The sequence below is a fragment of the Myiozetetes cayanensis genome, unplaced genomic scaffold, assembly GCF_022539395.1.
Source record: "Myiozetetes cayanensis isolate MyiCay16 unplaced genomic scaffold, myiCay2020 scf16, whole genome shotgun sequence".
NCBI lineage: Eukaryota > Metazoa > Chordata > Aves > Passeriformes > Tyrannidae > Myiozetetes > Myiozetetes cayanensis.
Genome location: NW_026087270.1, coordinates 628699 through 655543, shown reverse-complemented (window position 1 = coordinate 655543; position 26845 = coordinate 628699). Strand labels below are relative to the sequence as shown.

The window sequence follows — 26845 nt, the reverse complement described above, 5'->3', positions numbered from 1 at the left end:
TTTCCTGGAGCAGGCACCATTCTGCCTGTCCACATTACAGCAAAAAGAGGGAGGAAAGGACTGAAGTTTTTAGGCCACGTCTACCTTCCCCTCACTGAATGCAGGAGCTGAGAAGGGATGGAGTTGCAAACAGAGTCTGATGTCAAATGCATCGAGTCAGTGGAGTATATCCATTCCTACAGAGTATCAATGGAACAACAGGAAGTTTCCCAGTGACATTTAACGATCTCCGATATTTACAGCACACAAGTGTGCCTAGCAGCTACTTGCCTTATCTGTCCTTACTGAAAATCACACAAAAGGTGCTTAAAAATAATTGAATAACGGCAAAACAAATAGCAATATTCTCCCACTGTACCAGCATTACAGAACCGATTTTAAAGAGATTTCATGCCTATTCAGGATTCTCATTACAGCTCGATATTGAAAATTGCATTCTGTTTAAAAGTCTGAGTGGTTGCTCTGAAATCCACGTGTTCCCTCTGACTGCTCTGAAATTTGGAGTATCTGAAATTCTGGTGCAGAGTAGCTTACAGAAAACTAAGAAGTAGAAATGCATCACACGTAGGTCCTTGTACAGTGACCATCGTACTGGGGACTGCTCCCCTGCGTGAATGGGGCCCGTGGTTCTCTGCCAGACAACCTTGCACCTCCTTTCATACCCACTCGTGCAGTTACTGCAACCACCTCCTAATGGAACGGCCACATTTCTCAACACAGCCTGTGTCTGTCTCCTCCGTGGCTCTGTGGGCAGCTCTGCCCTCCTGCCCCTCAAGGCAGACTGTGCTGAAGCTGTAGGTGGTTTTGCACCCCTTCCCCAAACCTGACCTTGCCAAAATGCAAAACTTTTGGAAACCAAGGAGTGCCAGGGCAGGGTGAATGCTCACCACCCTGTGTAAGCTGTGCTCCAGCATAACACAAATAACCATTCCCTTTCAGCAGGAACTCTCTACCCCAAATGCTCATTTTGCTTCCCCATGAAGCTCCTGACCAAGTCACATCTCTGCCCCTCTGCAGCTCCACCATCTTCCACATTCACCTGTGCTCACTCACCATTACACAGAACCCTTTCACTCCTCCTTAAGGGATGGCAAAACCTCCAGATATTTCTCTTCCCTAACACACACCTGGGAGATCTCTCAGTTTGCAGAAGACCTTCCCTTTGGTCTCTCAAGGTGTGTGAGCAGGAGGGGCTCAGTCCCTGCTCCAGGCCTGCCAGCACATGCAGATGGTGGCACATCACAGCTACACCTCAGCACCCAGCCAGCTGACCTTTATGTGCTGCAGTAACACAACTGAACTAAAAATAAAAACTCTATTGTTTAGAAATCGCACTTCGAAATAAACTGCAAAGATTTGTTTCAGTTTGCTTTGCAGTATATCCCAAGTAAATAGTTTCCCAAGGAGACCTACTTATAGAATATGTCCTTTTAACTGGCTGATGTGTTTCAATTGTCCAAATGAAGAACAAGAGGAAATAACGTGGCTCTGACATAGGCTGAGAGAAAAAGCACCTTGACTAAGCAGATGGTGATCTTTCGTTTGGGAGAAAGCAAATTTCAATAAGAAACAAATTAGTGATCATGGCTAGGAGGATTAAGAGGCAGTGTTAGGTGAGAACAGGCAAATGTACACCATTACAAAAGTTGCTAGAGCCAATAAAGGAGCCCTCTCCGCTGCCACAGCAAAATGGGCCATTTCAAGGAGGGCTATTTTCTTCTTCTTGTAGTAGCATCACCATGAACCCACACAGTGTGAGCCAGGAGTTTGCAGAAATTTTGCTGTGTTTTGTTTCCCCAAGTGCAGAATTAAAACTGCCTTTATTTGTGATAAAGGGTTTTAATTCCAAGGTTACCGGGGCCATTTCACAGTTTTCCTGGTTTTCTTGCTTGCTGATGACTTTCAGACACAGAATCTCCACTTCAGACACTTTTAGGAAAAGGAAATGCCATTGAGGAATCACAAACCTCCACACTGTGTTACATGAGCTGTGCTACACATGGCACAGTTGAGCCATAATGTGGAAGGAGAGGGCCCCACACATACATATACATAAAGCCACCTAAAATTAATGTTATAAAAACTGTTTAAAATCTCAGTATATCAAGAGGCTTGGCATGGGAAAAAAGATTTTGCCCAATGGAAACATTGGGAAGGAACAAGGAACATTGATTAAGTTTTTACAAACGCACACACACATATATAGGAATATCTCTCTCTCTCTCTCTCTTTATATATGTATAAGCAGTTCATAAAATCTTTCAGTTTTGTCATCTTATTGTCCTTATCACAACACATCTAAAACTGCACAGAAAAATTAAATTATAAAGGAAAAAAAATCTAATTTACATTTGCTTCATACTGACATAAAGGAGGAAAGATGTTTGGGGTAACTGCTCTGGAAATCCAGCTTAGTCCATGTGCATTGTATCTTCTGAAGGAAGGCATTTTCATTTGGAATACCCAGGAGACCTATGGAAGAGACAAATTAAGCAGGACAACTGAGGAAGAGTATAACCACTGTCGTATGATGGATGTAAAAAAACCCTTTGAAAATGTGAGAGTTACTTTAAATATAAGAGAGATTGAGGCAAGTGGAGGAGGAGGGAAGCATTTCAAACCAGGCTTAAACGAGAACCAAGTGGGCTTCTGAAGAAGTGGGAACCTTTCTGCTGTATTTATATACAAGACAGTTCATTGCTTTCCACACAGTTGTTTCTATGTAATATTGTACGTGGGACAACATCCCTATAAATCCTGCTGCCAGGCAGTGCCTGGGAAGGCTGAGCTGCCAATGTGTGGGATCTGCCATGCAAATTGTGTGCCTTCCCCTCTGGTGTGGAAAAGAGCTGGACAGGTTGATCACTGACACTGCTTACACTGTCACTGTACAGTTCCTGTGAGATGTCAATTTGAAACAAAGTAAAAAAACTTTTTTTTTTTTCATTTCAAATGCAAACTGCTTTAGAGATTATGGCTCAGTTTAGGAATAGGATTATAACCCCTCGAGGATCTTGGAGAGGTGTGTGTTGACTTGCTGAGGCCCTGCTGCAGTACTGAGGAGATTAGTAACACATGACATCTGCTACAATTCACACCCAGAAAGATAGCAAAGAAATCTTCTTGACTTTGAAAGGATTATTTTGGTTGTTTACCGAGTGCTGTCCCTTTTGGTCTTAAATTGTAGGTGAAAGTGGAAACCAGAAGTGCCCACTTCCCATCACAACATGTGATGGGAATGAGAGGAGCAGCTTTAGCAGCTTTGCCAGGGGTTTTGGAATGGGGAAAAAGGGGTCAGATGCTGTCACTCTGACTTCAGCCACAAAAAACAATGTCACAGCTTTTTGCAGTTTTGCCAGAATTCAGGCTCTGGCACATTATATGGTTTTACCATACTTTGTAGGGGTGTGTGGGTCCAAAGGACTAAACTGGTGTGTGTGAGTGAGTAGAACTGGACTCACTAATACCTGACAAAACAAGTTTACACCAGAATAAGTGAAAGCCTCTAACACCCCCCACCCCTTTCCTGACTCCTTTCAGTATATGGTTTAATGTATGTGTGAGCAAAAGAGGATCCTGTAATTTTCAAGATTCTCTTCGTGTCAAGAAATCCCCATTTTGCATAATCGGAGGAGCTGCTGAAAGCTGAGGCGTGTGATGACACCAGGGACTGGAGAATGGAGCCCTTAATAGGCAATAAGTTCTGCCTAATTTCCTGCCACGCTGCTGGTGTGCACTGGTGGCACACAGCAGAGGTGGTCAGCTCAGGATGGCTGGGATGCAGGAGAAGCTAATTAGGTTGTGGGGAGGAAGAGGTGTCAGCTCATCGGGCAGGTCAGCAGGTCCCACGCAGCCGACTGCCAGCTCCTGCCTCTGCCTCGGTTCTTGGGGAATCAGAGAGCACAGAGTGGTGCTGCACACAGTCACACAGGGCAGGGGGCCTGCCCTTGCTGAGTTCACACTGCCCAGCTGGTCTGTGCCCCTGGCAGTGCTGATGGGCAGCTCAGGAGATACCCATTGGAGAGGATTCCCCATCATCCTTGGGACTCCAGCTGGTATCAGGCTGAGCCACCCCTCTCCATTCCACTATTTCAATTCTGATTTCCAAGGATTTTGGAGTCAGAGGAACCTTTAACTTCACTGGTGATCTCATTGAAGCAGGTTTAATTCCTTTCCACATACAAACAGAAAATATGAATCCAGACCTTTTCAGGAAAGAATTTTGGGTACATACCATGGGTAAGACATTTTTAAAAGATTCAGTTTTAAATTTCATATTTCACCCTTCTCCACAATATTTCTTTTCTGTTATTACACAGAGAAACACATGATTATATATGAAGTTGATGTGAGCCAGACAAAATATTTTTATTTTAAACATCATCTGGAAACAAATCTTTCCTTTCCAAATATCAAGGAAAATCAGGGGATTTTTCCATTGAGCAAGAATACTGTGGCAGAAAATCCAGCACCCAATGAACATTTGATGAATGGAAGCAGCCACAGGATTATTGGTTTCCTACTTCTTTCTATGCTAAAGAAGTTAGAGAATTTGGGCCATAATACTTGGGATTCATTTGCATTTCCTATTTCCAAACAGAAGTGCTGACAGCAACAGAATAATATGACTTCTAATATCTCCACCTCTAGTACCAGTTCTTGCTTTTGTAAAACTGCTATAAAAAGTTTTACTGATGAATATGAATAATGTTTATAAATCCTTTTTTTCTTCTGTAAATGTTATGAAAAGCCTGGTCTAGAAGTCAGGGGTAAAGCAGAGAGAGTGGACACTGGAGTGATGGGAAAACTCAGTGCCCTGTGTCTGTAAGTGCTTTGAAGCAAGGAAACACATGCTTGGCTCAGCTGCAGAGTTCACACACCTCATAGGAACAGCTAATGATCACTTCAGTAATAATATTCTTTTTCCTATATTCTTGTAAGAATATTATTCCCTTTTTTAAATTCAGCTAATTGCCTGGTATCACTATCACAGTTTCTGACTATATTAGACAATCTGAGTAAAATTATCTTAATAACACACAAAGTAAGTGCTCCGTTGTGGTGCCCTTTCAGAAAGCACAACACAAAAACCAGTAGAAGAAAAAAACTCCCAGCTGCCAACAGCTCCCAGTTAAAAACTTCCCCAGACCAGCTTGCAGGAGTGCTGAAATTTCACAGGTAGTTTTTATTGCTGTCAGGCAAATCTTGACTTATAAAAACATTTCTTCATTAAAAAGCGTCTCTGTCTGACCTGGGTTGCCCTTTGCTGGGGACAGGTGAGCGAGGATGGAGGGCACTGCTGAGGCCATGCCCGTGCAGTGCCACGTTTCTCTGCAGGGAGAGCCTGGGCAGTGGGGCCTCCACAGGGTCCCACAGCACCAGGGAGACTTCCCAGTTTGCCTCTCCAGAATGGCACAACCAGAGCAGTGGAAGTGCCTGAGCTAATCTCTGCTGCTCGGTACCTGCTTACCCACCAGCACACGAAGTGGAGATGCAAGAATCCCTACTTTCAAAAGACACCTGCATCCTGCTGCTCCCTTTGGATACACAGCGGGCTCTGGCTTTGCTCTGAACCACCAGCCTGCAGGAACAGCAGCTAAAGCTCACACAGCATGAGAAATTCAGTTGGTTTACCATGTACGTGGCAACTCGGCATTTACATTCATTCACAGGTGATTTGTAATTGTCCAATTTAGCAATCAGGAGATGTTTGCAAAGAATTTGGGTGTTCTGTTGACTTGCTGATTTATATGGCAATAACACCCAGCGGTGAGGCTGGCATTGGTCTGTGTTCCTTCATTCACTGGGAGCTGCACTGGCACATTGCAGTGAAGCCTCAGGGAGGGAGAGTATAAAGGTGCCCTGCAGTGAGCAGGAGCTTTACAGGGTGTCTGGCCCACCTTGGTCCTTCCCTTCCCCTGGTTCCACAGAGGAAAAAAGCCTCTTTTTCTTTCATTTTGGCACAGTGCCTTTCATCTTCAGGCTAATTTAGCTGTGCTGGTCTCCAGCTCTCCAGTGGAGTGAAAGCACCCCAGCACCACCTGCACAGAGGGCCAGGCAGCCTGGGTTCTGCAGGGTGAGTCCCTGTGAGCAGCCAGCAGAGAGAAATGAGGGGCTGTAGCTGCCTTGGGCCCCCTGTCCCTCCTGCTCTCTGCAGAGGACCAAGCTCTGGTTAAGTGGTTGTTGGCAGTGCTGTGAAAGCTTCATACCCTGACAAAGGTGCTTCCCTAAGACAGCCAGTCTCAGATGTACTACCCTCATAAAGCTGACCTCAGCTAAAGATCAACAGACCTTTTCCTGGGGCAGCTTACCCTGCTACTTTGCTCTGCAGGGATTTCTTTTACCTTCCATTGATGCATCAGTGTAGCTGCTGTTATGGAAAGATCCAGTTCTAGATGGACCAAAGGCAAGCTCCTGAGTTTCTACCCAAGAATTACACCCTGCCCTTAGATTGTATCTCATTAATGCCATTCTTCACACAGACTTGTTGGCAGCAGGCAAGGGAGAGAATGTCATGTTGTGTCCACAAAACTCAGGAATGAACAAACAGCCATGTGCACCCCGAGTGCAGCCTGGCTGGCACACCTGATCAGGAATGAAACAACAGAGGTGTTGGTAGAAAACTGTCCTGTTGTCTTTCTTGGACTGTTCCTGCATCATAACATCAGATTGCTCACAGTGAAAGTGTTCGGTCATTAGGCTTGCAGGAGGCGATTGCCAAAAAGCAGAACCTACACAGCACTGCTTTCAGAGCCACTCTTGTCAGAAGATTTAAATAAATCTTTGAAAGGTCTTTCAATACTGGTTGGGACCAAGGGTGAACTAGTTCTGCTTTTGTGTTTGTAAAGAAAAGATTTGGTGCCTGAACATTTTGTTATTATATACAAGTCTTTGCCACAAGCATATTTGGATTTTTTTTACCTAAAACTGTACATATTTTTCCTTAAAAGTCTTGCTTTAATGATGCAACACCTATTCTCCTACCTGATGCTGATACTTCCTCAGCTCACAATTCATAGGAGTACTGTGGTGATTAATGAATGCCTTTGAACTGGAAAGTGCTATCTGAGTGCTAATTACTATCCATGCATACTCATACTTCTGCTGCTTTCAAGGGCAGAGCATTCACATACCATGGTAATGGGAAAGCTTAGGAAAACAGATATTGATACCTAGGAGTTTTATCCACCACAGAAGTGTATAAAGGAAGAATAATTTAAAAGTTAGAAGTTTCAATTCATTATTGCATGTTCTAATGGACTGCTCTCCATCTGTTTAATAGGTTCAGGGCAGCTGAAAAATGGAGTTTAGATTGGAAGCTCCTTGCAGCCTTATCTGCTTGCACTCTCAGTAATGCTAAGTATTATAAAAATATGTTATTGCCCATTGTGAGGAGCACAGTCAAAGTATGTGGCATCAGATGCAAAGTGCAAGTTGAAGGGTATGGATTCATCCAAATTCTGCCTCCCAGATGCCAGGACTCTGCGTGGATCAGTCCTCCCACATAAAGCATCTCTCTCCCTCACATGCCTGAGGAAGTATTGCCTGAAGAAACTGTTAGCTCAAGCTGCACTTAGGTGTTTTTTTTTGTAGGGATTTTTCTCTCATCCATCTTTAAAATGATGGGATTTGAGTGTAAATGATATTTTCAAATGTTTCCTTAATGAGGATACTTTGTTCACGTTTATCAGTCAGTGCTAACTGCTTTCAGAGTTCCTCTGCTCCTGTAAGTCAACGACCAGCCTGGGAGGGCTGGGGAAGCACCCGCTCAGCATCTCAAACCAGCCATTGCCATTCACCCACTTTGCTCTCAGAGGGCGTGTTAATTAAAGTCAGCTGATTGAAAAAATAATTACAGGAGAAGAGGGAGGGGGAAAGCTTAGACCCGTAATTTAAAGATCTCTGATGTTTGAGTTCTGTTGAGAGGTAGTAATTTTGTTGAGAGGAAAGAGATGCTCTTTCTTCTTCTTCTCAGACTCCTTCTGCCTTCACTGCTTGCAGAGGCAGGCAATGACTACAGGCAGCAACATGAGGCCTTTTCTTCCTTCAAATATGTGCTTTCATCTAGATTTTGTTACTGTTGTGCCTTAAGGTGTCCTGAAGAGGCTGTAATGTCTAACCTGAAGAGCTGTGTGTTCCTGGACACAGTTGTCCTACAGGATGTGGAGTAATGTAAACACTCTAACTGTTAAAAACTGCTACTGTAGCATTTCTGGCACTAATTAAAAGCTGGCTAGGGATCTTCTTTCTCATACTGCCTCTACTTCAAACAAAAACATTTCAACAAATCAAATCCAGGGAAAGCAGTTTCACATTTTAAGCAAATAATAATAATTGTTTTAGAAACCCATATTTGCCCAAGGGTATAATTCCTTTAAAAATGACCTTAAAACTCAACATTAAGCAAATTTAAACCCCTTGCTGTTTGAGAGTGGGTGTGTTTCAGCTACTCTCTCTCAAATGAGGATTATGTTTTCTCACCCACTCTCTGTCCCAGGAGCTGCCAGGACATCCCCAGCAGAGAAGGGCAGAGCTGTCAATGCCCAGGGTTGGGACAGCCTTCAGCTCTCTGGGGCATCACAGCCTTTCTGTAAATTTGGGCAAGACATCTTCCTCATTCCCGCCCTGGGAAACTGTGGTCGTGGCGTCCTCCTCCCCCGGGGTGTGCAGGGACTGTAAATAGGTGACCAAAAGGAAAACCTTTATGTTAGGAAGCCAAATAAAATTTTTAGAAAGGTCTGACTGGCCAGATTTACAAAATGATGGTGTGATTTTGGTGTTGTACCAGCCTTGCTGCAGTTGGATTTAGTTCAGAGTACCCATTTATCCAGATCACTGCCTGTGTAGCCAAACCAGAGAGAGGGTGGGTCCTGTTCCCTGATTGTTTGCTTATAACAACAGTGTTTGGAACGGTAACACAGGTGCTTTGAAGGCTAATCTGACTCCACTAGGGCTTTAGAGTTGCATTTGACATTTAAAAATAAATATATGTCATAAATGCATGTTCCAAATGTCTATCCATATTACATACACATGCACACAACAGGCACAGATGGACCTGCACAAGGACTTAGAACAATTTGGCTTTGCTAGTGCTGAAAAACTTAGTGACGTTTTCTTTTAGTTCTACTTTTAAAGGTGCAAGAAAGGTTTAAGGTGAAAAAATAATAAAAATATAGTTAATGTCTGCTACAATTTTAACAGAAAATAAAGCTGACTTTGCCTATGTATAAGGAGAATGCTCTGCATTCATTGAAGGTACAAGCATCCACCAGTATTCCTGGCCTGGAGCTCTGACAGCTTTACACACTGAATAAATATAGTTGCCATTAAATAACCTTAATAACCTTATCAGTCAGAGTCACGGTGTTCTTTGGTGCATTTTAGAAATTTAGAATGCCAGTACACTGCAGAAAATTAAAAACCTGCTATGGAAGCCACGAAAAGCAAACAAGTTGCCCCAACACCAAATATTCCAGGCCCACTTCGGACACATCTTTAAGACTTTTCCTGTCGTAACTACTTTGAATCCTCATCTCTCCACAACCCTTTAGAAAGACAAACAAGGTGCCCATGTGGGCCCAGGGCTGCTGCAGTTCCTGTGGGAGTGCACACAGAGGCAGGAGTCAGAGCCAGCAGGGAGGATTTGCAGAACCGAGCCTGGGAACTCGCTGGGAGCTCCCAGGGCAGGAGAGGCAGCTCCTGCTCAGACAGCCCTCCTGCTGCCCACGCTCTCTCCTCATGTTTCCTGCCAGCCAGTAAAAGGAGGTGCAAGCCCTGTGACCAGGATTTCCCTGGGAAATCCATAGGGCTTTTTCAGAAGGTGACCTGTGGTGCAGCGTTTGAGTGCAGCTGTTTTTATCACAGGTGAAACAGGCCAGTTGTTCATCCCTCTCTCCACATTTGGAATGCAAGGTGCAGCTTTTGGGATCGTTTCCTGCACATTATCTCACTTTATGGTTTTCATATTGTTTAATCAGTGAAAAATACAAATAAAAAGTGACACATGCTTCATTTGGAGGAAGCAATCTACTGAGAGGGCTTTCTCTACAAATTTTGCAGCCATAGCATGACCATTTTCCCCAAAATGTGCTTTTTAACTATATACTACATTGTCTTTTCAACATGTTAAAAGAAGGGACATATAATTAAAGAGAAATTGATGGGGCAGAAATGGACTGGATGACTGCAATTAACTGTACAAAAGAAATATTCAACAAATCAGTTATTTGGTCTAAACAAGAACTTAAATCTACTAATCTGCACTGGAAAAATAAATGCTGTATATGTTAAGTTTTAGAGGGTTGGTTTTTTATCTCTTGTAGATGTATTACACCAGACTTCCAGATGAGAGGATGAGACTATGAGTGAAGAGTGCCCTGGAGATCGAATGCACTTCTTTTCCTGCCTCAGAGCTGGATTGATCTGAGAACAGTAATTATGAGGCTGACATGTATGTTCTCCTTCATCTTGCTGTTTGGAGCAGTTGGACTCGTTGTCTTCATTCACCTGCAGGATCCAGAAGAGATAGTTCATCAGCAGACACCAGGTTAGCATTCCTATTTCTATTTGAATCACCTGCCCTTTCATGTTCAGTATTTTGTACTTTTACCCTTAGCATGTTTTACATATGTCACAGAGGTTGCCTCAAAAAAGGTATGTAATCCTAAATGAAGGCTATCTTGAAAGTAACTATCAATTTCTTTTAAAAAGAAAGAAAAAAAGAAAAAAAAAAAAGAAAAAAAAAAGGCATTTGCTGAAAAAACTGTTCCAAGAACCAATTAAGTGATTGATTATACAGGGATCTTTGCCAAGGTGCACAGGGTCCAGCTGGATGGTGTTAAGTTTCTGCTAAACTTGAGACCAACTTCTGCTTCCAACTATACCACACTAAATATGAAAATGAGAGATTTCACCAAAGGTTCTGTTCCTGTAAATGCACCCCTCTGGATCTACCTTTGCCTGCATATGGTGTTCAGTGTGTCATGAGATGTAAAATAAGAGATGCACAGATGAGTCACACCAGAAACATGAAATGCTTTGGGATGCATTTATTTAATTTGCTTAACTTCAATTAAACCTGTCATAACTCTCATCTTCCTGCATGGCTCTCTTGTAACTGTGAAAAGCCACAGAGACCACAGCAATGGGAGAAACAGAAAACTGTGGGCTGAAATAGTAGGGTTTTTTTAAAGGAGAGGCACACAAGAAGTATGAAAAGGCACAAGATCTCTTGATTTACTTATAGTCCCCTTTTTTTTGACTAAGGCTGTAGTGAAGGCTGGTTTAGAGCCTTGACAAATGCCAGTGCAGTCACTCCAGTTCAAAATAATGCCACTGTGTGTTGGGGTTCAGTTCCTGTGTTTGCTCTTACTTACATGCACTGAAATTGCCCCTTGAATTAACAAGTGCTTTATAAAAAGTCCATTCATTTGACACCTTCATCCTACGATGAACACAACTGTGTGTGTTTAAAAGTATTACCAACAGTTTTGTAGGAGCTGAACCGTGACACAGAGAACTCTTAAATAATTACATTAACTGCTAATTTCTGTGTCCAGGTTTATTAAGTGGTTATTTCCATGTCACTAAACAGTCTGTACTTTAATATGTTTATTATTTAGTCCAACTGCACACTAATTTTGAAAGCAGCCACTCAGCTGAAACTATAGAAATAATGAATCCTCAGTGTTGTACAAAGCAGAGGATTAACTAGTCCCTTCAGTGCTTTTGCAATTTATTTTTGTATGCTTAGATGCAAAAGAGCTTACAGATTAAAAGCAGGAGTACTGGCCATATTTGACCGAAACTGGCCAGTAGTTTGGGGGTGAGGGGAAAGATGTATGGGCAGCCAATGCAGGCAGTACCCTAATGCATCTAAGAATGTGCAACTTTACACTGAAAAGTTAATTCTGTTCTCCTGAAAGAGAAGGATTTTCTAGTGTTGTTTCAAAACCAGTGCAATTTCTTTTCCATTTTTTTCATTACCGGTCCCTCATCTTGACCTGTCGTACCTCTGTTCTCTGCCACAAACCCCTTGAATGCCAGCTGCTGATTGCAGTACACTGTGAAGTGATTTTTGAGGGTGTATAACTGGAGAAGGGAGCACCCAAGCACATTTAAATAAAAGCAAGTTTGAGCAGAGCTCAAACTCACTCTGCAATGGACTCGATTGCTGTGGATACTGAAACATGAACATCCCAGAGATGCTGTTACTGCCCAAGGTGTGTAATCAATTCCTCAAGTCTCACATTCAATTACTATTTATGTTAATAGGAACCAGGCTGTACCCTTGAGTGAAAGGTGCTCAATACAATTACTCTTATTTCTGTTTGGTTGATTTTCATGTGCATTAAGTGCTTTCATCTCCCAGTGGACTCAGAAACTACTCATATCCACTGCTTTTGAAAATGATACCAGTTATCACTAAACACATTAGGTGGCTTAAAGGACACAGGAAAAATACCCATTAATTTCATTATAAAGAGAGGTAGGCATATTTAATTTCCAGACAGTCTCCAGTGAAAATCTGTCAATCACAGATGACATTTTTGGCATGCTGAAAAGGATCCTTCCCTTCCTCTGTTCAGAGTGTTTCTCCTTAAAGGGGCCTGGTTCTAATGGAGATGGGATATTGCTATAATTTGCTTGCCTGATTGCTCTCTCAATAGAATTGAACAAATGCATGTGTCATTAAGCTACTTAGGACAACAGATTCTGCATGGAAAAGCTTTACTGGATTAGCCTTTGCTGTTGTATTTCCTGTGTAGTAAAACACATTTGCCAGACGCTGGAATCTCATCAGCAGGGCTGGAGACAGGTCGCTAACATTTATTTTCCACTGAAAAGCAGTGTAGGAGAATTTTGTGTTGTCCAAAAGGACATTTTTCATTGTTAGTACATTCAGTCATCTTTAATTTGAGGTAGTACAACTTATGAAACAAGATTAAAAAATACTTTGGTGCTCTGGTTGTATCTGTCTGTTCGGGAAATTGTTCTTGATTGTTTTAGTCGTAGCGAGCGCGACGGTGAGACCTTGATGTACTACTTAAACCAGTATAAAATCCACAGTCATAAAACTTTAAGTAATGCTTACGTTACTTTCACTGAGCAAAGTGCTCCTGACAGTAGCTGTTTGTGTTGATTTGTTACTATTCATTTATTCTTTCCCTGTGCTTCACATTGCTACCTAATTGTGATGCTGTACTGAGAAAGCAGTATCAAAGTAATTTTCCACAACATTAGTTACAATTTTCTTCTGATCTTTCAAGTGAAAAAATCCCATCCTGTTGGCTTCTGTGAGCATATAAACCTTGATTACATTTATCTGTTGGAAACCAATGCTTAGGAAGTACATGTGCCCGGGATAGTGGATGTAGAGCCTTTTTTGCTGATTGACAAACATGCTGCCAGTGTAGTTTTATTTATATAACACACATCACTCTGAGCAGATATATTGAAGACAGACAGCCATTTAGGGTGGGCAAAACAGATTTCCCAAGCCAATATAATAAATTCAGTAGATATTCTAGTGGTCATTAAAGAGACAATAACTTCACTTATGCCAGTTGTTTTCTTGGCATCTATGAGGAGTGCTCTTACCAGGGAGAAGGAGGATAAAACGGGGGTGTGGACTGAGAAGTGGTATGAGTGATAGTCACACACCGCACAGAGGTGCAATGTTATTTTAATAATTCTCCCTGTATAGCTAAATACCCCCTGCACGTGCATCAGAGCAGTCCCAGGCACAGATACAGGCTGGGCAGGGAGTGGATGGAGAGCAGAGGAGGGCTGAGGGGTGTTGGTGGACGAGAAGCTCAACGTGACCTGGCCATGGCTCACCCATGTCCTGGGCTGCACCAGAAGCAGTGTGGGCAGCAGGGCAGGGGGGATCCTGCACCTCTGCCCTGCTCAGATGAGACCCCACCTGCAGAGCCACCTCCAGCTCTGGGGCACCAACACAAGAAGGATGTGGAGCTGCTGGAACAAGTCCATAGCAGGCCATGAAGGCTCAGAGAGCTGGAGCTCTGGAGACAGGCTGGAAGAGATGGTGCTCTTTAGCCTGGAGAAGGCTCTGGGGAGATTTTGGAGCCCTTTCCAGTGCCTAAATGAGATCCAAGAGAGCTGGAGAGGGGATTTTTTACAAGGGCCTGGAGTGAAGAAGGAATGGCTTCAAACTGAAAGAGGGTGGATTTGGATCAAATACAAGGAAAAAATTCTTCCCTGAGAGGGTGGGGAGGCCTTGGCACACGTTGTCCAGAGAAGCTGTGAATGATCCATCCCTGGAAGTGTCCAAGGCCAGGGCTGAGCAACCTGAACTAGTGGAAGGTGTCCCTGCCCATGGCAGGGGGTGGAACAAGAGGAGCTTTAAGGTTCCTTCCAACCCAAATCATTCTATGACTCTATGATTTCATGACATAAAACTTGGCTTCTGTTGTAATCATACCTTTATTCTTAAACAGGCACACGGAAGGATTTGTTATAAGTCAAGCACATTTGCACATGGTGCACAAGAAAAATTTAATACATGTATCCCCGTCCTAATGCTAATGACCCTTGAATGCATGGATCTCTTGTCTGTGACAGAATATTAAACTGTCACACCAGGGACACAGTACCTGCAATACTGTTCTACAGCTGTACTGCAGACTGTGTGCTCTGTGGACTTTAGTCAGAAGAGATTGGATATTCTGAAATGGTATAGACTTTTCTAATAGGAGGTTTTGCCACATAAAAGCTAGGGGAAATATTAATATTCCTCTACATCTACATTCATGTAGCAGATTTCTCTATATGGTGAAAAAGTCTGTGAGAAAAAAATATTACTACTTTTTTGCCATATGGCTATTGAATTCACAAACCTGTAAGAGTTTTCAGCTAGAACTTTTAAGATGAATATATATGGTCACATGGTCCTCTGGGAGCTGATAAAAGGTGGAAAATACATCTCAAAGGATCCATGTTGGGAAAGCTCCAAAAGGGTGAAAACAGGGAGTAGAATGGCAATGGCTTTGCACTCTGACTGTATCAGAATTTGAAAGTCAAATATGAATATAACCAAGCCTGAAACTCATCTGACTGAGATTCTGCAGTGATTGCTGTCCTTACCTCTTCGACCAGTTTCTAACTTTATTCTGTCATTCTCTTTATTTTCTGCTTTACTAAGGGCGTGATGGGGAGAAGGGGGGAAGGAGAGACTGCGACTGCTCTGGTCCCTGGTGGCACAAGGGAGCTACAGGGAATATTGCAGTAGCCTTAGAGTAAATACCAATATTCTAGCTGTACTGAAAGTTACTTATTCAGAGCACACAGACCTTGTTATTCACAAATTACACTCCCATGCACATCTCAGTGCTCACTGTACATTTCCATAATACTGTCCCAGTGCACAATGTGCCTACCACTTGTTTGTCAGACTGGAAACTTTTTGTAAATACAATTGAAAATGAACTAGCATTGATACATAATTTCAGAACTAATTTCCCTGCAATTTACAACTTCCTGTTCTTTATAAACTGTTTAATCTACTTCTCAACTGACAGAATGAGCAGAGATCACGAGCAAAGAATCTGGTGACTGTAGCAGAGGTTAGTGGGCTCTCTGATGCTCTTCTGAAGCAGAAGCAGCATCTGTTATGTGTGTAAAAGTAGTTCCACCAACTCAAGAGTGGATGAACCTTGTGCAGTGCCACATCCTCAGAGTCTTCTGTAGCTGAACTTCCCCAAACAAAGCACTTCCCTCCAGACTGGTTCCCAGTGACCTGCAGTTATTGGAATCAAAAGAAAAAGATCTATTTTCTTGTCTGCTGAGACAAGGCACTTATTAGGGAAATGTGGTCTTATGAGTATGATGTTCCCTTTTGTGCTGCTTGAAATGGTTGTGGTTTAGATTGTGAATATGAGCCTAGCTGGTTTTCACACTGGAAAGAAGTGCTGGCAATGACTTCATCAGGCTGCTGCTATAGGGGATCAAACACTGGCCAGATGGTTTCAAAGGAAACCCTACATCACACTGCCAGTGCAAACCTGTTCAAGAGAAATGTAGTCTAGTGCTGAAAGCAGTCATGAATAAGCTGTTTTACCACAAGGAATAAACAGATATTGTCTCCCACAACACTTTCTCCCTACTTTCATGACTGTACCATATCCTTGGCCATCTTATGAAAAATGCAGCATTCATTTATTACATGGTCTTGAGGAAGTGCCACTCTTTCTTTCTTTTCTTTTCTTTTCTTTCTTTTCTTTTCTTTTCTTTTCTTTTCTTTTCTTTTCTTTTCTTTTCTTTTCTTTTCTTTTCTTTTCTTTTCTTTTCTTTTCTTTTCTTTTCTTTTCTTTTCTTTTCTTTTCTTTTCTTTTCTTTTCTTTTCTTTTCTTTTCTTTTCTTTTCTTTTCTTTTCTTTTTTCTTTTCACAGTTTCTGTTGGCATGCTTTAGCCCAAAGCCCAGTAAAGCAAATAAAGCTCTTATGCTATAGTGTGGCAGGCCAGCATTTATTTGAGCAGTGTTTCCTGTCAACCATCAGCGAGTACCTGACAGGAGTCAGAGCACTTGGGTGTTAAGGCTGGGGATTTGGGACCCAAAGCTGCTGTGGTTTGTCCCTGTCTTGCCCAACTGCTCACAGATTGTGCTGTATTGTGTTGTATCAGGCAATTCACCCACTAAATGTTTCCATTTCCTGTTCTAAAGGGAATGCTTTGCAGAGGATTTAAGGTACCTAAGGACTGCTAGATCTCACAACAAAAATGCAAGACCAAGCCATATGAACTATGACATTATCACCAAATCCAGTGCATTACCAGCAGCAGTTATAATCCTACTGCAGTGGTGCACACACACATCAGATGATGAACCAGATCCACTGCCCATTTATTTGATGGCATAAAGACCATGTCACCTAATCCCAGATGTATTTATCAGCATGAAACCAGAGTGATGTAGTGCTAAATCACTCCTGTAGTGCAGCTTTCACTTCCACAAATTTCCCTATCCTGTCTCTGTGAGCATTTCTTCTCTGATACTGACTGGTAGAAAAAAAAAAAAAAAAGGTTTGATATTTCCTTTAAAACCTACTCTTAAAAACTGTCAGAGGTTGACACTTCTTCGGTGTGTCTGGCAAAATAAAAAGTGACCTGCCATCTCAGAGCTGCATTCATTTATGGTGCTTGGCAATGTATCACAGGCAAAACTCAGCTGCACTGTGATATGCCAGAGTGGCAGCTTTATGAAAGTATATTCCTAGGGAATGAGCCTGGATGCTTCTCAAGATTCCCAGAATGCTTCTCAGAAATTTGCAGAGGCATTGCAGAAATGTGCAAAAGTTGATCAGCAGACTTTCCTTTCACCTCAAAACATTTATTCTAAATACACTGAATTTTTCATACAAAATTTGTCAGCACCAGAAAGCCCTTCCATGTGTCAGCTGTGGTTCAGTTTGTGTGATTTTTAAAACATGATAACGTATTGAGGAGCTTAGGTCAGTTTAAAATAATTTCTGGATTTTCTGCAGTTTATGCCATTTTAATGTGTTATATACTATGTTTCCATTACTGAAAGTTATTAATGTTCCCCTAAAAACTTAACCAAAACTTCCTCTCTCCAGCAATATAATCCTTTTTCATTTAGTAAACATTAATTTTCCTTTCGTGATTCTAGTGGAGCTTGAAATTAAAGGTGGCTTTCTTCTCTATTATGGCTTTCTTTGAGCATCAGCATCAAAACTGCCAGGTTAGTGCTTTAGCACCAGTCAAGAGAGCACAAAAAGCCAAATAAATGATCTTGGGTAGGCCCTATACAAGAGCAACTTCTTGTGGGCATCTTTATCCAAACAAATAACCTGTCTGTTTTTGAAAGTAAATGACTGGTTTTGGATCTGCAACCACTTGACATCCACTAGGTGTTCAACTGATTTTAATCTTATTCTACACAGGACCTGTCTTACAAGACACTAATTCCTGGCATTAGTGCAGAAAAGCACTTCACTATCAGCTGAGTGTCTCCACTGCTCTGCTCTGATGCCTGAAGGGTTCTGCTGCCCAAGGGTCAAAATATTCTGCATCTTGTGAAATTAAATCCCATCTTTGTCCCTTTTTTGGTCTCAGCCACTTCACAAGATCTGTATGGTGATTAAGGGGCAAAATGCTCCAGGCAGGCCCTTCCTCCACTGCCCCTCCTGCACATCAGAGCAGTTCAGGCATGCTCTTTCCTTCTTTTTTTTTTTTTTCAGAATTACTATCCATAGCTACAGGACTGGAGTCTTTTGGGGCTTCTGTTCCTGTGTTTAATTGGAGACCACACATTTTCTCATTCAGCTCTTTACAGGGACTGTATGCCTGATGTTTTGCTCCTTGTGGCACGTTAGCCAAGAGATCCCTGTTTACAGACTTCGGGTATCCCTAAAGGATGAAAGGAAACCCCACTGTGCCACCTGTGTGCACACACAGAGTTACCTGGGCCTGCAGGGAGGCAGGGACATCCTCCTTTATGGAGCAGTGGGAACCAAACAGCCTCGGGAGGGAAAGAAGTCAGGGTGTGAACGAAATTCCTCATCCTTGGAGAAGGCATCTGTGCCCCACTGCCCCATTCCTTTTCTCTCCCAGTCCATTTACCTTTCCCCTGCCATTTGGCATCATGACTGGCAGTGCTGAGCTTCCTGTAGTGATGGCACAGATGATGCACAGGGCAAACAAAGGTATGTTTGGCTTCAGGATTACTTTAGGCTTGAACTCAAGGGAATCTTTGGATGGCCTGCACCTGCTGCAGTCAGAGTGGCTGACATGGAAGCAGAGGAGACACACAAGTACTCATTCTTGTGGCCAGGAGGACAGAAAGCAGAGCCTAAACAGAGGAAACTGGTCATTTGCCAAGTGGCTACTTGAGAGGGGTGGGTGGGCAGACTCCCTTTCTCAGGCTGTAGATAGCACACAAGGGCCAGGACCCTACATACCAGTTTTCAGCTTGTTGCTGCTTTTTTTTTTCTTGACTTGTTTGACTTGACTTTATTTGTTAATAAAGTCCTGCACAACTTAATACCCATAAGTCAAGCCACAGGAGAAATTACAGACAGCAATCACTGCTGCTCTGTGTGAACTGAATGCAGCTTTAATTGGGCCCTCCTAATTGTGCACGCAGCTGCTCAGGAAAACATGATGATGCTTATCTCGTACAGGAAAACAAACTCCTCTCACTACTCCACCATAAACAAATGAAAAGGTGTGTATTCAAAGAGTTACAAAAGTAAATCTATTCACCTGCAGGTAGGTACCATGAGTTTTAGGCCACATAGTCCATTCTGTACTCATTGAGACTCTAATGTAATTCACTGTAATTGTTTAAAACTCACCCAAAGACTGTGTTGAGAACTTAAACATATACCATTCATATGCCCAAAGCAAACATCAGCACCTCAGCCACTAAATTCACTTGGATACTGTGAACAGCCAAGACTAATAATGGAAACCTAGTCATCTGCTTTTCCCTAAGCTGCTAAATTGAAACCTGCCCCCCCCCTTCATTTAGCTCAAGAGATGCTATTACCTTGTAAATAGGAGGCATCCTTAAGTCACTACCTACTTAAAATTCCAATTATTCTGCATTTATGAGCTGCTCATTCTCACCCTATTGAAGGGAATTAAGTTTCTCAGGAATGTACCGAGTCAGGTATTGTTTAACACCTGCACATTGACGGTGTGTTCAGAGCTGCATGATAAACCAGCCACAGCCCTGCCTGCTCCAGTGGCACATTCCAGCAATACCTGCAAAATGCTTCTGGGCACAGGAGAAAACCAAAGTGAACAGCCCTTAGCAAACCAATATACCAACAGTGTCAGGAACAAAAGTGTATCATTTCTCCCATATCTCTCCACATAAATGGGAGAGAAACATAAAGAAAGGACATGTGCAGCAGCAGAACGGTGGGAAAGGAGGTCTGAGAAACATCAGCTAACTTCCTTATGTCTTCTTCACACTTGAAATTGTCTGATGAATGGAGCTTCGTAGGGGTTTTGTAGGAAAACATCCAGGGAGACTAGTTGTGCTTGATACTTCAACTTTTTTTTAAAGGAAAATTTAAAAAAAAAAAAAAGAGAGAGAGAAAAAAAGAAAATGTTTAATTAAGTTAGAATGTAAAAGAAAATTTACTGCAGTTTTATAATGCATGTTAATAGGCAATGGACCCAGAATCAGTATGACTGAAGTTCCCAGGGGTGCTACAATGGAGGCAAGGGAAGTAGTAAGGAAAATGTATGTTTACTACAGTTAATTTACAGTAGTTAACAAACTTAAAGAGAACACCTGGAATTTTTAAAAGCACCACATATTCCTAATGAACAATAATGATCTAATTATATTATACTTCCATATACAAATCTTTGAGACACAACACGTTCTTAATGTCTACACATTTGCACACCAGATCTTTCCTCTTGCTTGTTTCCAGAGATCAAATTATATATTCAGTATATTCTGATTGTTCTCTGCCTTTTTCTCTGAAGGCACTGGCTTCACTTCTTAATTGCGACCCAGTGGAGATAAGTTCACCACAACATCATTTAATGAACTATGGAAGAGTTGCCTCTTTCTGCATGAAGTATCAAGCTGCATGTCAGAGAAAGAGTATCTCCTAGGTGATGTTTCACTGGATAATAATTAACTAAGACATCTCCTAAAATAATATCACCCACGCACAAATGCAGCCCTTCCCCCACAGAGTTGGACAACACATAAAGCAAGTTGATAAAGCCAAGGACACAGTTCCTAAAAGAAGTTCAGTGACATAATTTCTTCCCTCCATGAAATCACAGATTGGAAATCGGAAACCTACAGTACAGACAGGTAAATTTTCCACTTTTTCCCCTTCAGCTTCAAAGGCTGAACTGTACTTGATTTACCCTCCACATCAGCTGGGTGTGCCATCACCACAGTCCCCTCCAAGTGTGGAGACTTTCCTTTTTGCCCTGAATGGTTCTGAGCAGATCAGCAGCAGCACTCTGAGCACACACAGCTGTCAGATCAGCACCTGCCCCCTTCACTTCAGGCCTTTGGGAAGAGATTTCTGCAGCATCAGACTCACTGTATTTTTTGGTTATTTATATTTTTGGGTAGGGGAAGAAAACTCAGACTTTTAAACATCCCACGATGAGGTGGCCTGGGGAGCTCGGTGTCACACTGAGTTGCCTGCAGTCCCCCTCCCAGGGACATGACAGACAACATCCTGCCTGCTTCCTCACCTCCCTCACCCACATCTGCTGCTTCCAGCCCAGTCCCTACCTTGAGTAGCCAAGGCATCCCTCTCTCCCTTGATCTTTGTGTATTTTTGATGCAATTTAATGTTAATTAGATTTCAAATTCCTCGAATTAGGGAATGCTGGTTCCTACTGAGTTAAGAAGGGAGAGTATTTACAGGCATTTTTGCAGCATTCAGCCACTTTGATCACAGCTCCACGCCACCACTAACAGTCAGTCATGTGATTAAAATGAAAGATGTTTCACAAAGAACTGCTGAAAGAGCATTTCAAGAATTCTGATTATTATAATACTCATTAATTAAATCTTTCTGTCCTTTTGGCAGCCTACCACTGATGCTGTTAAAGCAATTCAAATGAAGGGCTAATTATTAATATTCTAAGAGAAACCCTATTTGCTACAACAGCAGCTGCAATTAGCAAGGCAAACCTTCTTCTTGTAGTCATTTAGGAGAATCAGAAGCAAGCACAGCCACACTGATCTTGATAGTGGCAAAGTATTTACCATCTCCTTCTCTGTGGAGAAGGTGCCAGAGTTAGAGGCTTACCTTGGGAAAAGGCCGTCCTGCTTTCTGGCTGTGCCTTTGGTCCTTAAACAAAGCATTTATTAAACCTGTTGTGTGTAAATATTGTGTTTTCATAGCCTAGTTGCATGAATCTGGCTTTATTTCTTTTATTTAGCAAGCTGAACCCTTCTTTGTCAGGAATTTCACAAAACAGAGATTTCTCAATACACAGCTGCATTTGGGTCGCTGTGTCCATTCTTCTCCACAGCTACATGTCAGCTGTGGGGCACCTGGAAAACGGGAACACAGGTGCAAGGGACCAAGCAGGTTTTTTTAGACACAGGAGGGACAATCCACAAGTTGTTTCTCTGCTAATGTGCCCACCATGAGGAGGAGAAAAATTTGTACAGACTAATAAATACAGACTTCACAGTCAAGGCAAACTGCTGCTCAATGGCAGACTGCAGTGCTGGGGTAGGAATGACCATCAGCTCCTGTTAGAGCTGCTGCCAGAGACAAAAATCAGCTACTGAGGAGGGATGGCCGAGTCAGGCAGAAAAATGGGTATGCAAAATATATAGGAACCACTCCACACTACATCTTCAAGTGCATGGATTGCTTTTAAGGTAGCTAAAATGTCCAAACAAAGGGAAGAACAGTAAGCTTACACCTAGCAAACCTCAATATGAAGAGGTCTGTATGTCCATAAAATAATTTAGGTGGCTCACAGACTTAATGAATGTTGAAGCTACAGCTTTATGGTATAATTACAGAAATGCATTTAAAGCTATGCATTTGGTTGGAACTATAAACCAGAAATGCTCTCTCCAAGAGGAGGTTGAAGTAAAACACATATAAGGAGTGCTCCATGGCAGATACAAGTAACCACACAGCTGAAAAGTTGTATTTTCTCTCTGGGCTGGTGCGGGAGCAGCAGTCAGCAGTAAATGTGCCTGCACTTAATGGCCCTCTTTGCAGCCTCACTCAGCTTTATGGGCAAAAAACCAGCCCCACATTTCTTCAGAAGCCACATTTGTTTTGTCACTGTTCAGAGAACTTTTGAGGATGTCTCTGTGAGATTTTAGCACTCTCTTCCCCTTCCCGTGATTCCCTGGACTGCTCCTCTGTCACACCAGAGGCCATACTGAGACATACAGAGAGCAGCACGTATTAGATACACTCTGTTCACAGCAACCACATTTTAACCCTCCTTGCAAACACACATTTCAGAACTCCTCTTCTAACATTTCTTTCTATATCTGAAACAACAGAAAGGGAAAGATATATAGCTTCAGAACTCCTGATTCAAAGACCACTGAAGACATTAGTAACTTTTCTATTGCCTTGCTTTGGATTGTGTCCCAAGCACTTATCAGTTCCTTCAGCCCCTGTGCCTCAGTAGATTTGAACTCAGCTTACAGAAGACGATACTCTGCTTTTTTCTTATTACTGGTTAAAATTTATATTCACAGTGCAGCACTTTGAATCAGTTTTTCCCCAGATGCTTCTGATGCTTATCCTCCTTTGTTAAAGAGAATGCTACTTCATCTCGCAGAGCTGGTGGCCTCTATTCAGACTCCACCATGCTGCAAAGAATGATGTTGTCAGACAGACTGATCTTTCTCCAATAGCTTTTGCAGCACTTTTGTTATAAAGATGTTAAAGATAACATGAAAGAGAAAAGGAACAGATTTAGAGTCTTGGGATAAGAAAATACAAAGCGTGACAAAGAATCATAATAGTGATACTTGTAATTGAAAGAGCTACTGAGAAAGTGTATCCTGAACTTTGGGGAAGAATAAGGGAAATGATCAATGCAGCCTGTTAAAAATAATAAATAGATTTTTGTGGAAAAAGGATAAAAATATTCTTTTTAAAGATTGTTCATTGCTTTGTTTCATTTTTGTGACTGATACTAAGACAGCACAGCTTTAGGAGTCTGAGCCTCCCATTCACAGTTAAGTTAATCCAGGGAACTATTAAGTACAATAAAAGACAAGGAATAGCACATATATAATGGGAACAGAGAGAGTCACAGCAGTTATTCCAGCTCTCTGAAACAGAAATTATAATGAACACATTTTAAAATGCACTGATATTGGGAGTCCTTAGTAACGTCACACTGACTTAACATTGAGCCCAGCCTTTGAGGCTTAGTTCTGCTTACATGGGCAAGGTCTGTACACAGAGTTTCAGGTGGCATTTTCTCAAACAACAACAACAAAAAGATCTCAATCCCTCATCATTAGACTTTCACTGGTAACTGTATGGGTAGAGATTCATGCAAGGGATAAATATACTTTGCAGAACCTCAGATACTGAAGAGTAGAAAATCCCATAAAGAAGAGCTAATTAAGTGTACAGGGGGCAGAGCACGAGGTTTGTTATGCAGGCTACACACATGTCCAAAGGCAGCTTATGGAAGAGCAAAAGAGATTCTTCAAACACACATCTTCAGCCTTCATGGTAATTGTTCTGTCCTCCAACTAAACAGAAAGTACAGGTCCCTCTGAACTCGTTTTGTTTAGATTTCCTATGTCTTGGAGTTAGCCCTTTTCCTGTTAGGAAGAAGGACAAAACCCAACCAAACAAGAAGCCTTAAGTCAGCATCCAGTGCCAAATAAAACCTGGATCTCCTCCTTGCTGAGGAACTGCCCCGCTCTTCAGCGTGGGCTGAGCTGCAATACCCGCAGGGCTCTTGGAGCACAGCAATGGGCTGTTCAACCACCAAATGCAACCAGTGTGCAGCCAGAGAGCCTGCATTCACCCCTGCGATGTTTCTCTCTCTTTGCTGCACCTGATGGACAAGTTTAAAAGGATAAAACCACCCGAGTGGATAATGTAACTGGTGGGCTCTCTCCAAGTATCTTTTTCTTGCTTTCTGACTTTGTAAACAAGTTAAAAATGCGGCAGAGAGGAAAATTGCTAGTAACACTTCAGACCTTGCTGGCTCTCCTACATTACTACAAGTTGTAAAAAGCCACTCTGAACAGCACAGAAAAGTAGTTATGCCAATTAAAAGGGTTAGAGTAATAATTTTGAAGTAGCAGATGTCTAGCTTGTCATTTTTAAGTGAAGTCGTCTAACACAATTTCTGTATTTTCTGGATTTTTGCACTAAGTATTGTAGCCTGCACAAGCTTTATAATTAAAAACCTATCATAGTGAATAGCATGTACCACAGTTGAGGATTAGGTGATCTTATTCCTGTAATAGGATTTGCCTGCTAATTGTCACTGAAATGACAGCAGCCTCTGTTAATAGGAGCATAGGAATTGCCATGGTGGCTCAGATCAGCAGCCCTCCTATCCATTAAAATGTTCTGTCTGTAGCACCAAGCAGTAGGATGTGATTTAGAAGAAAGTGCAAGGTAGTCTGCTATGGAATAAACTACTGTCAGGTAAAGGTTTTTCAACATGCTCATTAGCAAAAGACAGGCTGTGCCCTGACCCAGGGGCTCTCCTATTTCTTACAAAACTCCTTTTACTTTGGCAAAGAAGCCCAATCTTTTTAATTTCTCTTCATAAAAGTCTCTTTCTGTGACTCCCAGACAATTGCATAATTCAGAAGACATACAGTGTGATGGCTCTCCTTGTTCTTCATCTGGGTTTGGATGTGGCATCATGCTCATGCCCAGAGCAGCTCATGGTGGTTGCATGGTTAGAACTTCATGGGGACAAAGACCAAAACTTGAGGGGTTCGCGCAGAAATTTGTGACGTGGTGGTGCAATAAGTGAGATGGAGAGAGAAGACTCTTTCCTACAGCCTGTTCCTGAAATTATCAACCTTCAGGACCAATTCTGGAAACCTTCCTGGAATTCACAGGACAACAGCAGTGGTAGTAGACATTGCAACTGAATTCGGTGGTAACTCTTACTGACTTTTGGAGAACAAATTCAGATCTTTAGGCAGGCTGTGAGGAAGGATGTGAGCTACAGCAGCCTCCCTGGGCAGCTTCCCAGGGATCCAGAGGACCAAAGAACCACCTCTGCTGCATCAGCACTGTCCTACCCTGTTGCCCTGTATGTGCAACGTGCAAGGAAAGAGGATGTTGAGGAGGGAGAGGAATGGAGGTGGGTGCTGTGAGAAGAGCAGCTCTCTGATTATTTGCCTCATCAAGGCTCAAAATTTCTGCCCATGGGCCAGGCCACTGGTCAGTCTGGTTCTGACTTTGTAAGCTGCAATCATTTACTGATTTCAGATTCTCCTTTTTTTATACTCCCAAAACCAAGTGATCTTTCAGAAAACTTAGACTATGACTTCTGCATTATTGTTACCACTGCAAGAATAAGACAAAACCAAGCTCTGACAGCAGTACACTGCAATATCAGGTAATTATATCACAATACACTCAAGCTCTTTCAGATCATTCATTAGTCAAACATCTGCTGCAGATTACTATCGGGCCAAACTTGTCTAATAGGCAATTCAACGGACTTCAGTACCATTTAAGCAAGGGAGAATCTGTTCTAACACATGTACTGCATGTAGATAATTTGCTCTGGTTTAGAACCTCTTCCCTGCACTGCTCTAGCTTGAAATCCTCTTGCAGTGCAGTTGCTATTTACTAGCTTGTGCTGACACATCCACTTTTTCTGGCTTAACTCGAGAAAATTCAAAATACACACACTGCCAAGGAAATGAATTTATTCAATAAGCCCTGCAATGTCAACTCTTGCTAATTCTGTAATGCTGGAATAAAGAAAGTCAAAAATTATGCTTGGCTTTCTAGCCATCAATAAAACCTCATAAATCTGTAAGGACTCATAAATTTCACTCTACAAAACCTGATATTAAGGCAACTCTTAACTTGGAAAATTCATATTGCATTTTAACCGAACAACAAATGAAGCTAATATGTATTGACTTCATTAACAATTCATAAAAGCACAGAAAAGAAATAAACAGTCTTTATAGTGTTGCCGTGTCTTTGAGGCATTGATTAAACTCTGTAGATGCTGCTCTGTCACTCCAGCAGCCTTTCAGTAAGTCCAGTGTTTGTCCATCAATGTCTTTTGCCATCGGTCTGACTGTCCTGCTCCTGCCCAGGTTGGCAGCTATTTCAAAAAATTAACTGTCACCGTGGGATAATCAATTAATCAA

The 26845-nt window shown here is 42.1% G+C and overlaps 1 protein-coding gene and 1 long non-coding RNA gene across 4 annotated transcripts in view; one reads left to right on the top strand and one right to left on the bottom strand.

The window, feature by feature from the left end:
- LOC126637798 (uncharacterized) overlaps nucleotides 1-26845 on the bottom strand; it is a 185103-nt gene that overhangs the window by 20397 nt on the left and 137861 nt on the right. The window lies entirely within an intron of this gene.
- The window catches only part of CHST8 (carbohydrate sulfotransferase 8), a 169539-nt gene that overhangs the window by 30867 nt on the left and 111827 nt on the right, over nucleotides 1-26845 (top strand). For both annotated transcript variants that reach the window (XM_050311273.1, XM_050311272.1), the window contains exon 2: nucleotides 10326-10549. In XM_050311273.1, coding sequence (XP_050167230.1) covers nucleotides 10441-10549 — 109 coding nt within the window. In that variant the 5' untranslated portion in view covers nucleotides 10326-10440. The remainder of the gene's footprint in view (nucleotides 1-10325; nucleotides 10550-26845) is intronic.